This window comes from Hypanus sabinus, chromosome 13 (assembly GCF_030144855.1).
Source record: "Hypanus sabinus isolate sHypSab1 chromosome 13, sHypSab1.hap1, whole genome shotgun sequence".
Taxonomy (NCBI): domain Eukaryota; kingdom Metazoa; phylum Chordata; class Chondrichthyes; order Myliobatiformes; family Dasyatidae; genus Hypanus; species Hypanus sabinus.
This window is the reverse complement of record NC_082718.1, coordinates 56,797,130-56,810,664: the sequence shown is the minus strand read 5'-3', so window position 1 is coordinate 56,810,664 and position 13,535 is coordinate 56,797,130. Positions and strand designations below refer to the sequence as shown.

The 13,535-nt window shown below is 39.6% G+C and overlaps 1 protein-coding gene across 17 annotated transcripts in view; it reads left to right on the top strand.

Annotated features, from left to right (window-relative positions):
- Positions 1-13,535, top strand: part of c2cd5 (C2 calcium dependent domain containing 5) — a 121,278-nt gene that overhangs the window by 85,268 nt on the left and 22,475 nt on the right. For all 17 annotated transcript variants that reach the window (XM_059987676.1, XM_059987671.1, XM_059987670.1 and 14 more), the window contains 5 exons: positions 3,004-3,067; positions 3,465-3,526; positions 9,039-9,140; positions 10,919-11,008; positions 11,427-11,511. In XM_059987676.1, coding sequence (XP_059843659.1) covers positions 3,004-3,067; positions 3,465-3,526; positions 9,039-9,140; positions 10,919-11,008; positions 11,427-11,511 — 403 coding nt within the window. The remainder of the gene's footprint in view (positions 1-3,003; positions 3,068-3,464; positions 3,527-9,038; positions 9,141-10,918; positions 11,009-11,426; positions 11,512-13,535) is intronic.

Below are 13,535 nucleotides of genomic sequence, written 5' to 3'. Positions count from 1 at the left end.
AACAGATCCCTGAGGCACACCACTGGTCACCCACCCTCATGCAGAATATGACCCATCTACAACCAATCCTTGCCTTCTCTGGGCAAGCCAGTTCTGGATCCACAAAGCAACGTCCCCTTGGATCCCATTACTTTCTCAATAAGCCTTGCATGGGGTACCTTATCAAATACCTTGCTGAAATCCATATACACTACGGCTCTACCTTATCAAATACCTTGCTGAAATCCATATATACTACGGCTCTATCTTCATCAGTATGTTTAGTCACATCCTCAAAAAATTCAGTCAGGCTCGTAAGGCACAACCTGCCTTTGACAAAGCCATGCTGACTATTCCTAATCATATTATGCTTCTCCAAATGTTCATAAATCCTGCCTCTCAGGATCTTCTCCATCATCTTACCAACCACTGGTTATAGACTCACTGGTCTATAATTTCCTGGGCTATCTCTACTCCCTTTCTTGAATAAGAGAACAACATCCTCAATCCTCCAATCCTCCAGAACCTCTCCTGTCCTCAGTGATGATACAAAGATCATCGCCAGAGGCTCAGCAATCTCCTCCCTCACTTCCCACAGTAGCCTGGCGTACATCCTGTCTGGTCCCGGTAACTTATCCAACTTGATGCTTTCCAAAAGCTCCAGCACATCCTCTTCCTTAATATCTACATGCTCAAGCTTTTCAGTCCCCTGCAAGTCATCCCTACAGTCGCCAAGATCGTTTTCTGTAGTGAATACTGAAGCAAAGAATTCATTAGGTACCCCTGCTGTCTCCTCCAGTTCCACGCACTTTTCTACTGTCACACTTGATTGGTCCTGTTCTCTCACGTCGTATCCTCATGCTCTTCACATACTTATAGAATGGCTTGGAGTTTTCCTTAATCCTGTCCACCAAGGCCTTCTCATGGCCCCTTCTGACTCTCCTAATTTCATTCTTAAACTCCTTCCTGCTAGCCTTATAATCTTCTAGATTCATATCATTATCTAGTTTATTGAACCTTTCGTAAGCTCTTCTTTTCTTCTTGACTAGATTTACAACAGCCTTTGTACACTATAGTTCCTGTACCCTTCCATCCTCTCCCTGTATCATTGGAACGTACCTACTCAGAACTCCACGCAAATATTCCCTGAACATTTGCCACACTTCTTCCGTACGTTTCCTTGAGAACATCTGTTTTCAATTTATGCTTCCAAGTTCCTGCCTGATAGCCTCATATTTCCCCTTACTCCAATTAAACATTTCCCTAACTTGTCTGTTCCTATCGCTCTCCAATGCTATGGTAAAGGAGATATAACTGTGATCACAGGAGATAGAAATTGAGACAGTTTCTGAAGATGCTGGAAATCATGATTGAGCCAAAGTACTGGAGACTCTCACCTCTAATTCCTCATTTAAACATCTACAGAAGGAAATAAACAGAGTCCAGATAATCGCCAACTATCTATTTCTGTCTCTGTAGATCCTGTCTGACCTACTAAGTTCCTCCAGCATTTGTTGTGCAGTAAAAAGGGAGAAGCTCAGATGAATGAGACGAGGGCCAGTGGGTGATACGTGAAACAATGAAGAGTAAAGGATGAAAGGCAAATGGAGCTGGAAGGGTTAGAGTAGGGAGGCAGAGGCAGCTGAGTGATAGGTGGAAGCAGACGAAGTGGGGGAAAAGGGCAGTTGGAGCAAAGGAGGATGAAGGTGGAGACAGTTGTTGGGGTGTGACAGGCAGGAATACAAAGAGCTTTGGTGTTGGAATCTGACAAGTAGGCAAGATACCAAGACCCATTCAGGATGTGGTAAAGGCCACATGGAACTGGCTGGGGGAGGGGAACCCAGTTGGTGAAGTGTTTGGTTCATTGGCAGACAAAACCAGGAGGAGAATGCGGCTGAAAATGGATGATGGGCGAAGGGAAGATAGCTCAAGGGGGTATATAAGAAAAGGAATAAAAAATGGGAGGACTGGAGGTGTGTGGGAAGGAGAGAGGGGGAAGTACAGCTGTTAAGAGTCACTTGAAATTGGAAAATTCAGTGTTTATACCTGTCTATACCACTGAGTTGCATACTACTCAGGTAGAATAAAATGCTTTTCCCCTAGGGACATATACCTTGATTTTCTTGAGCTCCGCAATATTCCACTGCAGTCAATTTCTACTGGGGTTTTTTTTTGAAGACTTTGGTATTCCACCAGATCAGGAACCTAGTCTCACTGCTTTATACTAGCCCACTTCAGGAAGTTATTCACACTTCAGTCCATTCTGGAAGTTATTCACATTTTAAACTATTCCAGTGAACAAGACATTGTATTATATTCAGTGTAAATATTCTTGTATTACTTGATTATATTCCACCAGGTCAACGTAAGACTGCATCGCATAGTTAAACCAAATACAATATTTCATACCAAATTCCACCCTGTTTTCATCGTATCGTCATTACTGAGGCCTGACATGGTCGTTCTGTGGTCATGATAGAACTGTCAGTTCCTTGGGAAGACCAGATTGAAGAGGTGTTTGAGTGTAAGAAAGCCAAATACTAGAAGACAGTAGAGCAGTACCAGAGACTGGTGGAGAGCGGCATGATGCCAGGTAGATATCTGGTGTAGTAGTTTTGCTGGCTGCTCACCGTGCAGAACCTACTCTCTCTGGCATTATGGGGGTTGCAAAGAAAAGAGCCACAGTCACAGTGGTCACTGATCGAGTCTCCAAATGGCAATGGATCAAAAAGTGTAACCTGTGGACCAGTGCTGCTGGGACACAAGCCAGGGCCTGATCAACCCCGGCTGGATCGCCTGGGCAAGAGTGTCTGATGCTGAAAGACTTGAAACATCCGATGACCCCAGGTTACATCACTGATACTGTGTTCTAGTGCATCCTGGGATGTATCTCCGCATCACTGATTGATATGAATACATCTTATATTGCTGCACCATTTTCCACCACATCCAGCTTTTTTAATAACACTTCCCCCATGGTGCACAGAACGAGACTGGGACATTAACTTTATTGCTGTATTTCAGATCGATGATGCAGATGCTGTTGAAGATATTCAGTCATTGTTGACTGATGCTCCCACACCACCTGGTAAGTCCTTAAGAAGATATTGAGTATATTTAAAGTGGAGGTTGATAAGTACTTCATTACTAAAAGTGTCAGATTTATAGGGAGAATATAGTAGAATGGAGTTAAGAAGGAAAATATATCAGCCATGATCGAATAACGACGCGACTCAATGGGTCTAATTCTGCTCTTTTGTCTTATGGCTTTAACTGAGATTCAGTTGTCTTACGGCTGGTGTGTGGGGAGAAAAAGCACTTTGTACTTCTTCATTCTTTTCTAATTTCAATTCAGACTTTCTAATATTTTTATATATTGACAGAAATTGAAATGTAGTTATTATCTGCCACTAAAGGACTGCAATAATTAGATTTGCAGTTGCTACTTTTGACATAAACTTTCTGAATGTGTTTTATGTTGACAGGTTTTTATAGCTGTAATACAGAGGTTATGCCAGGTATCAACAACTGGACATCTGATTTACAGGTAAATCTGCATGGCTTTTGTGAGACCAAACATCCAGATTATTGTCTCGAGTAAAGTTAGGAAATATGGTAGGAGTAGTTTGGATACTTAAACTTGCTTCGGTATTGTGAGAATATTTTAAGAGAAGTTGGCAATCAAGTCTTTATGGATGGAGTTAAGAAATTGAAAAGGATCACCTATGTGCCTACACCTGGCCTCAGGGATAGGGAGATAGACATCCTTCCTGTACTTTCATCCAGTCACCTTAAGATTATGCTACCTTGTACTAACCATTTCCAATCTGGGAAAAGGTCTCTGGCTATCCACTTGATCTGTGCCTCTTATCATCTATCCACCTCTATCAAGTCACCTCTAATCCTTGTTTGCTCCAGAGAGAAAAGCCCTAGCTCACTCAACCTATCCTCATAAGACATAAAGAAGTATAGATAAAATGATTAAAAAGAATATCAAAATGGCAGATGTTCACTTTTCTATTTGGAAAAATAAGTCTTCAGAAGCATTGTGAGCTTTTTGATAACAGTGATATTGCATATGAAATTAAAGGAATGATTGACCTGTTGGATAAATACTTGGGTCAGTGTTAATAATCGTAGGGGAATGATTTGTATGCAGGACATTCTAAGCAAACTAAATTGTATTAATTATGTATATTACAATAAAGATTAATACATCCCCAAAAGCTGATAATTCCATCTGAATAGTACAAATGTATTAACTGTACTGTTCCATTGTTCTCATCATTTGTTTCTTTTGATTGGATAATTATGTCAGTGAATCTGATATTTTCGTAAAAGTTGCCAGTGTGGCTGGGCCAGTAAATGGGTTTTGCCAGTGACCACACCTACAGTGTTAACCATAGGGTTGGGATGGGAGAAACATGATGATAGTAATGCAGCTGAATATCAAAAGGTGGTTAAAATCTTTTGTTGGAGAAGGTGATTACCTGGCCCAGTTGTTAACCAGGAGATTGGGAAGTGTATATGGAGGGAGAGACTGAGAAAGGATAGGAGGTCTAAGAAGAAAGACAAATTTACATTGAAGTTTAAATAACCAACGTGCTAAAATAGTGGGTTATCTCCCCAAGACATGATCACATCACCCCTCTGAATCTGCTAGAGAGGTATAGTGAACCAGAGAAGCATTATTTTTGGAGAAGATGCCATTGTCTGTTTGTCTGTTCTCTGACAAAATAGTGTTTTTGACAGTGATGCACTCATCTACAATGTTATTGAACAACAAGGGCATTGTTCACAAGCATACAGACAGTCTGGTTGAGTTGCAAGAAGGTCACTTTTAATGAACAATCTGCTGGAGGAACACTGCAGATTGAGCAGCCTCTGCACAGTGTAAGGTGGGTGGGAATGCATTGTCAATATGACAGGTCTTGATGCCTGCAGAGTTTCAGCCTGTAATGTTGACAATTCCTCTCCTTACACAAATGCTGCTCAACCTGCTGAGTTCCTCCAGCAGAAGTTTTGTTGTTTCGAATTCCAATCTCTTGTGTCATTGGAATCTTAATGAGGTACAGCACTGAAACAGGCCTGCTGGCCCACAGAATCCACATGAACCGTCAACTATTTACATATCCTACATTCATTTCATTCTTTATTTTTCCCAAATTCTACCACTTGTCTATGTACTAGTAACAATTTACAGCGGCCAGTTATTTGGTTTTATACCAAGCTGCACATCTTTGGGATGTAGGAGGAAACTAGAGCATCAGGGAGAATCCCAGTCAGAGGGAGAATGTGCACTAGCAGTTCACCTGCTCCTGTAAAGAGCCATATTGAACCTTGGCCTTCTGTACTTTGAGGCAGCAGCTCACATAGCTGTGTTGCCAGATTTTTAATTGTCAGCAAGATGTTCAATCTTGCAAGGGATTCGTTGGTTGGGGAAAAGAGCATTGAGGGAGTAAAATATGAGCAGTTGAAGTTGCTGCTCCTAAGGTGACAGCAATGCTGAAGGATACCAGAAACATAGGAGGAAGTTACGGACTTGTCTAAAGAAGGTGGCAGCATTTCAAACTCGCTCTAACATAGAATTTCAAAACAGCATTTTGAACAAGGGAAAAATTAATAAGTAATGAAGGATTGAGTTGAGAAATGATGATTGAAGTTGTTGAGGGATGTAAGGCAAGGGCAGGTATTCTTTCTGCAAATAAATGGAACACCTGGAATAGCAATTGAGTAAACGATAGGGCTGTCTAGGTTCAAGTCATGGATTAGTGTACATATATGATGCATTTTGAGCGATCAGTTGTCTTTCTTTCTCTGGGTGCAGGGCATTATTTTAGGTATCTTGAAACAAAAAGGAATAACTCTCAACTAGAAAAGTAATACTTATGTTTACTGTTATGTGTGTAACCTGCGAAACCAGTGTCATGATTTTATCTAAAGATGCATCTGTCATTTCTGAAGTTACTCTTTTCCATCAAATCAACTTTTTCTGTTTTTATTTGTTTTATCTCATTCTTCAAAATTTGATATTAATTCTTGAACTTCATCTTTCTTTAGAATACACATGCCATTACCTCAGTAATGCAAGGTAGTCTAATCCTACTTATGTGGGTTGACTTGATGCTTAGATTGTAGATGATTCTGTTTTCTAGAAGGATGAATATATTTTAACTAGTTAGTGAAGTATTATACAGGACTTTCAAATTAATACCCAAAATAAAATATATAATGGCCTTTGTTGGAATGTACATTGTAGCATGTCAGTAGACTGGTTACTATTCCATGTGAAATTCTTGGTAACTGGATTGCTTTTGCAAGACTTAAACAGTACCAAGTCACAAAGATATTTATTTACCTTTAGATAATTGCTTTTAAACAGTGATGTTGTTGAAAGAGAGCAGGAATTTTAGAGTAAAATGTGTTATTAAGAATGAAGTATAAAATGTATTAGGCATATCCATAGATCTTTACCAGAGAAAATTTGCAGATGCTGGAAATCAAAGTAACACACTCAAAATGCTGGAGGAACTCAGCAGGCCAGGCGGCATCGATGGAAAAGAGTAAACAGTCGATGTTTCAGACCAAGACCCTTCATCAGGACTCGAGATCTTTCAACATCCACGACTGTAGTTCTGACTTTCATGCCCTATTTTAGATGTTTTTTGTTACTTTTGAAAGGGATTTCTATTTGAAACTTATTAAACTGGACACTAATTATTCCAGCACTTCTTAAGTTCTTGTATAGAATCTAACTATTTACTATTTTGTATTTTCACCCAACTATTTTTTTAAATAGTCGTAAAGGATGAGAATGGCTCATCCTAAGCATTGTTTATAAGTATTACTGTTAATGAACTTCATGTAGAACATAGAATAGTACAGCACAGTACAGGCCCTTCAGCCCACAATGTTGTGGCAACACTTAAAATCCTGCCTCCCATATAACCCCCCACCTTAAATTCCTCCATATACCTGTCTAGTAGTCTCTTAAATTTCACTAGTGTATCTGCCTTCACCACTGACTTAGGCAGTGCATTCTATGCACCAACCACTCTGAGTAAAAAACCTTCCTCTAATATCTCCCTTGAACTTTCCTCCCTTTACCTTAAAGCCATGTCCTCTTGTATTGAGCATTGGTGCCCTGGGGAAGAGGCGCTGGCTGTCCACTTTATTTATTCCTCTCAATATCTTGTACACCTCTATCATGTCTCCTCTCATCCTCCTTTTCTCCAAAGAGTAAAGCCCTAGCTCCCTTAATCTCTGATCATAATGAATACTCTCTAAACCAGGCAGCATCCTGGTAAATCTCCTCTGTACCCTTTCCAATGCTTCCACATCCTTCCTATAGTGAGGCAACCAGATCTGGATACACTACTCCAAGTGTGGCCTAACCAGAGTTTTATAGACCTGCATCATTACCTCACAACTCTTAAACTATCCCTCGACTTATGAAAGCTAACACCCCATAAGCTTTCTTAACTATCCTATCTACCTGTGAGGCAACTTTCAGGGATCTGTGGACATGTACCCTAAGATACCTCTGCTCCTCCACACTCCCAAGTATCCTGCCATTTACTTTGTACTCTGCCTTGGAGTTTGTTCTTCCAAAGTGTACCACCTCACACTTCTCCAGGTTGAACGCCATCTGCCACTTCTCAGCCCACTTATTCATCTTATCAATATCTCTCTGCAATCTTCGACAACCCTCTACACTATCCACAACACCACCAACCTTTGTGTCGTCTGCAAACTTGCCAACCCACTCTTCTACCCCCACATCCAGGTCATTAATAAAAGTCACAAAAAGTAGAGGTCCCAGAACACCGCTAGTGGGACACCGCTAGTCACAACCCTCCAATCCGAATGTACTCCCTCCACCACAACCCTCTGCTTTCTGCAGGCAAGGCAATTCTGAATCCACCTGGCCAAACTTTCCTGGGTCCCATGCCTTCTGACTTTCATAATAAGCCTACTGTGTGGAACCTTGTCAAATGCCTTACTAAAATCTATGTAGATCACATCCACTGAACTACCCTCATCTATGTGTCTGGTTACCTCCTCAAAGAACTCTATCAGGCTTGTTGGACACGATCTGCCCTTCACAAAGCCATGCTGACTGTCCCTGATCAGACTATGATTCTCTAAATGCCTATAGATCCTATCTCTTAAGAATCTTTTCCAACAGCTTTCCCACCACAGACGTAAGGCTCACTGGTCTATAATTACCTGGACTATCCCTACTACCTTTTTTGAACAAGGGGACAACATTCATCTCCCTCCAATCCTCTGGTACCATTCCCGTGGACAAACAGTTCCAACACCCCCTCTCCTTTAATATCAACATGCTCCAGAACATCAACCTCACTCATATTGTCCTCACCGTCATCAAGTTCCCTCTCATTGGTGAATACCGAAGAGAAGTATTCATTGAGGACCTCGCTTACTATCACAGCCTCCAGGCACATCTTCCCACCTTTATCTCTAATCAGTTCTACCTTCACTCCTGTCATCCTTTTGCTCTTCACATAATTGAAGAATGCCTTGGGGTTTTCCTTTACCCTACTCTCCAAGGCCTTCTCATGCCCCCTTCTTGCTTTTCTCAGCCCCTTGCTACCCTATATTCCTCAATAGACCCATCTGATCCTTGCTTCCTAAACCTCATGTATGCTGCCTTCTTCCACCTGACTAGATTTTCCACCTCACTTGTCACCCATGGTTCCTTCACCTTACCATTCTTTATCTTCCTCACTGGGACAAATTTATCCCTAACATCCTGTAAGAGATCCCTGAACATCGACCACATGTCCATAGTACATTTCCCTGCAAAAACATCATCCCTATTCACACCCGCAAGTTTAAGCCTTATAGCCTCATAATTCGCCCTTCCCCAATTAAAAATTTTCCTGTCCATGTAGTCAGCTCTGGTTAGAATGAGTTAATCAGAAAGCTGACTAATTGCATCTTGATTAAATAATATTTATAATTTGGTCTTTACAACCCTAAAGGGAATATACCTGCTAATGATTAATACACTTTCTCTTCCATTTCCTTTTTAGATGTTCACTTCTGTGCGAGTGTTCCGGCTGAACAATGTTACCAGCCTTACATCACAGGGACTTAATAAAGCCTTTAGTGATCTTTGTGAAAATTTACTGAAGGTAAGAGGCTGATATTGTAGATAAGAGACAAACTATTGTAGAATCCAATAACTTGAATCTTATACTACTGTTAACCAGAGAATTTCTCTCAGAAATAAGAACATAAATCAAGTCACAATTACTTTTTACTGGAATTCGTATTTGTAACTTCTTGTTACCTTTGCAACTTTCTCCAGAACTCTGAAGCTCAGCATTCCTCTAATCCTGATCTTTCGTACATTTGCTGCATTCCTCTAATCCATAAGTGGTAGTTGTGTCTTCACCTGTCCCATCACTCCAGCTGTGAAATCCTGTCTACAAGCCCCTTGAATTAAATTTCCACTGCTATAATGCTCAAAGGCAGCATTGTATGCAATTCTAGGTGTATATTTTGTAGGATGTATGTTAAAGCTGCTGTGGAATAGGAACTCTTATGACAAGAGCAACACCAAGTCCTTTTTTCTTTACTTGAAAATGTTAATTATTGGTAGAAGATGGAAGAATAATATTCAATTTGGAACATCTTTGCAGGTGAAATATTAGAACTTTGCTTTCTATACACTGAAAGTATAGTTAGGATTCGGTTCATTACAAACTGGATTCATGTGCCTGAAGAGATCACAGAGAAAGCTGCTGGACTATATTTTCCCTTTCTTTATCCTTGGTTGTTTTGCTGTCTTTGGGATAGGTTGGCAGTGCAAGGTAGCAAGGGAGGAAGTGTTATTCAGTTTAGTTTCGGACAAGCTTGATGGATCTGATAGTTTTGAGAGTAATTTTTATGTACAAACTGTCCCTGAGCAACATACAGATTCTAGTTTTATAGATGTCATTTTCTGTTGTCAGTTATGTCCATTAGTTGGAAAATACACAAAAATCAGTTGGTGTTATAACCATAAATAATATCAGTTGATATTACAACCATGGTGTGTTGTAATGAATGGCATCAAAAGCACTTAGCTGATGTGAAAGAGTAACTACTAAAAATGGAGAGAAAGAGAAACTAGTTCTGCTTTTTGTAGGAATGAGTTTGTGTTTGTCAGACTCTTAAATTTATTAATAGCTCATATATATCTAGAAATGTTCATAAGTAGGTTGTTTGCAACCTGGGACAGATTACAAAAGAAGAATTTGTATATTCTGAAGTAGGACCTGTATGGTATGGAAGGCTCCTGTAAACATATTCACTTTGACCACAAATTAGCTTTGTGAGAAGCCAACCTATCAGCTAGATCTGTATATTGATTTGTCCTTTCCTGCCTGGATGTATTTCAAAATTCAGATTAAATTTAATATCAAAGTACATATCCATCACTAGATACAACCCTGAGATTCATTTTCTTGCAGGCATACTCAATAAATACAATAACCATAATAGAATCAGTGAAAGACCTCACCAACAGAGTTGACAACCAGCATGCAAAAGACAACAAACTGTGCAAATACAAAAAGAAAGAAAAAAAAGAAGAAATAATAGTAAATAAGCAAAAAATATCAAAAACATGAGATGAAGGGCCCTTGAAAATGAGTCTGTAGGTTGAGGGACAGTTCAGTTTTGGGGTGAGTGAAGTTAGCCCCTCTGGTTCAGGAGCCTGAATGTTGAGGAATGTTCCTGAATCTGGTGTTGTAAATCCTGAGGCTCCTATACCACCTTCCTAATGGCAGCAGTGATAAGAGAGCATGACCTGGGTGATGGGATGCAATTATGGTATTTTAAAGTATTAGTAATTCTTTCTATAAGACCTTTGGCATGGTTCTGTCTTTCATGTCTAACCAATGAATAATTTTTCATTAATCCCTAGAGTCTGTATTTTAAACTGCGGTCCATGGTACCTTGCTGTTTGTGTCATGTGAATTTCAATGTTGCATTACCAGAGGATGAATTAATCCAGGTATATTCAAAATTTAACATTGATTATTGTCATTCTTCAGTCCATGAGTGTAAAGGAGAACAAAATAATTGTTACTTCAGATCCAATGCACCATTTAAAAATACATAATAAGCATAAAGAACAAAAGAATTAAAAACAAAAAAATGTAAAGACAATTCTATAAAATAGGGTATGCATGTTATATACATAGACTGATTGTATGTACATAAAGTGATGCTAAATAATGAGTGTATCATTGACAGTGGGTGGGATAATGGGTGGAGGTTTTTGAGTCTAATGGTCCTGACGTGGTTGCTACGTAGCCTTTTCCCTGATGGGAGTGGGACAAACAGTCCATAAGTATGAAGCTTAACATTTGCAGTGATATTTAATGATCCCAATACCCGCAGTGTGGATTTCACTTGATTTGTTTCTACAGGTTGCAGTTACAGCTGTTGCAATAACATACGATAAGGACCAAGCTCAATGCACCAAGGTTTGCAACGATAAGACTCTCTTAAGAGGTAAAGTGCTTAAGAGATAATAAGTGCCATTGAAAACAGTCATATTGATTGCTCATGATGTCTAAAATTACCTGGAAGCTATTGAACATTGTTGTTTTGTGCATCATAGAATTTTTCTCTTAATCATCCACGTGAGGAAGTACAGTGGAGTACTTTAACCTACCAATCTTTAATATTGTTCCTTCACCAAAGATAAACACAAGGGATTGTGCAGATGCTGGAGATCCCGAGAAAAATACACAGAATGCTGGAACAACTTAGCAGGATAGGCAGCATCTATCAAGAGGAATAAAGGGTCAACATTTTGGGCCAAGACCCTTCACCACATGTGTGTTGCTCCATCGCCAAAGAATCAGATGTGGCTAACATCCATTACAATCAGTATGAACCTCGATATGGGGGAACATGGAAAGAAATGCAAACTGTTGAGTCTATTTTTGATGGTTATTTTCTCATCAGAAACAGACTTACTTTTCAAAAAGTACTTGGAAAATGTGATACTTTATATACATTAGCAAAATTGAAGCCAATTGTATTAAAAGGCTACTGATGGCATGGTATACAGAGGAGGAGTATTGTTTTACAGATTGAATGGAAGGATATAATGACTTAGCCATGATGAAATGGAGCAGACTTGATGGACTGAATGGTCTAATTCTACTCATATGTCTTTTCATCTTGTATAGTGATCACCCAAAAATCAATATTCAGACCAGATCCTTTTTGATGCATTCTTGGTTGTTCTATCTGTAATTCCAATTTTTCCACTCACCATAGAAGTTGGAAATGTAGGACATATCAAAGAGAATAACAGAGGATTTCTAAAGGGGTTGGACAGACTGATAAAATGGACACAATACAGCAGATGTTGTTTAACACACATGTGAAGTGGTGCATCTTGGTAGGAAGATGGACTGAATTGTACAAATGTAAAATATGTGCAAGGCCAGGTAGGCTTCCAGGTGCATGCGCACAGATCTTTACAGGCAAATAGAAAAGTTGAGCAGTTGTTTCAAACTTAAAATATGTGTGAGAGAGTACTTGTTACTGTTATATTTTGTAAATTAGTTATACACTACCAAAGCAGGCACTTCAGCCTACTGAGTACACTCCAACAATCAAGCACCCATTCACACCAGTCCCACTGTATTCTCACCACGTTCCCATCAAATTCTCAGATTCTGTCATGCACCTACACAGCAGGAGCCAATTAACCCACCAAGATGCACATCAATTCAGCATGGGAGGAAACTGGAAAACCCACATTATAGCAGAGATTATGCAGACTCGAGACAAACAGTAATGGAAATGGGGAATGAGCCCGTGTTTTAGGAGCTCTTAACAGCTGCACTATTCAGACTCTAATTTAAGCTTCACCTAGAGTGTTGTTTAGTTCTGAACTGTACTGTTTGGGATGGGTCGAAAAGCTTGGAGAGAGTACAGAAAAGATTTAATGAACTATCGTGAAGCGATTTGAGTTATTGGGAAAGCTGGAGTCGTTCTTTTGTAAGACAAAATTAAGGAAGATTGAAGAAATATTCTCAACTATTAATATTTTAGGAGCAAATAAGGAGAAATTGATGTGCAGTGGTTCCGTGTGTGTTATAAATAAAATGCACTGCAGTTCCTCATTTAGACTAATCTAACAGCATTTCCCAAACCTGCAACCATTGTCACCAAGAAAGACATAGATTTCCAGTACCCCTGTAGGTTCCCCTCCAAGTCTAACTTGAAAATATGTTAATGTTCCTTTGTTGAGATCTAAATCCTGAAACTTCCTTCCCAATAGCAAGTTGGGAATGCTTTCACCAGATGGACTGCACCATCACCTCAATGGCAATTAAATGCTGGCTTTGTCAGTGGAGCCTAGATTGCTGAAAAATGAATAAATAAACGCGTTTTGGAGTTAGATTTTCTCTGTATAGAAGGAATGGGTTTATTGTAACTGGCAACAGAAGCAAAGGCAAGGAGAAATCTTTTTACAAAAGTTTTGTGGAGTACACGTCTGAAAGGATGCTGGAAGC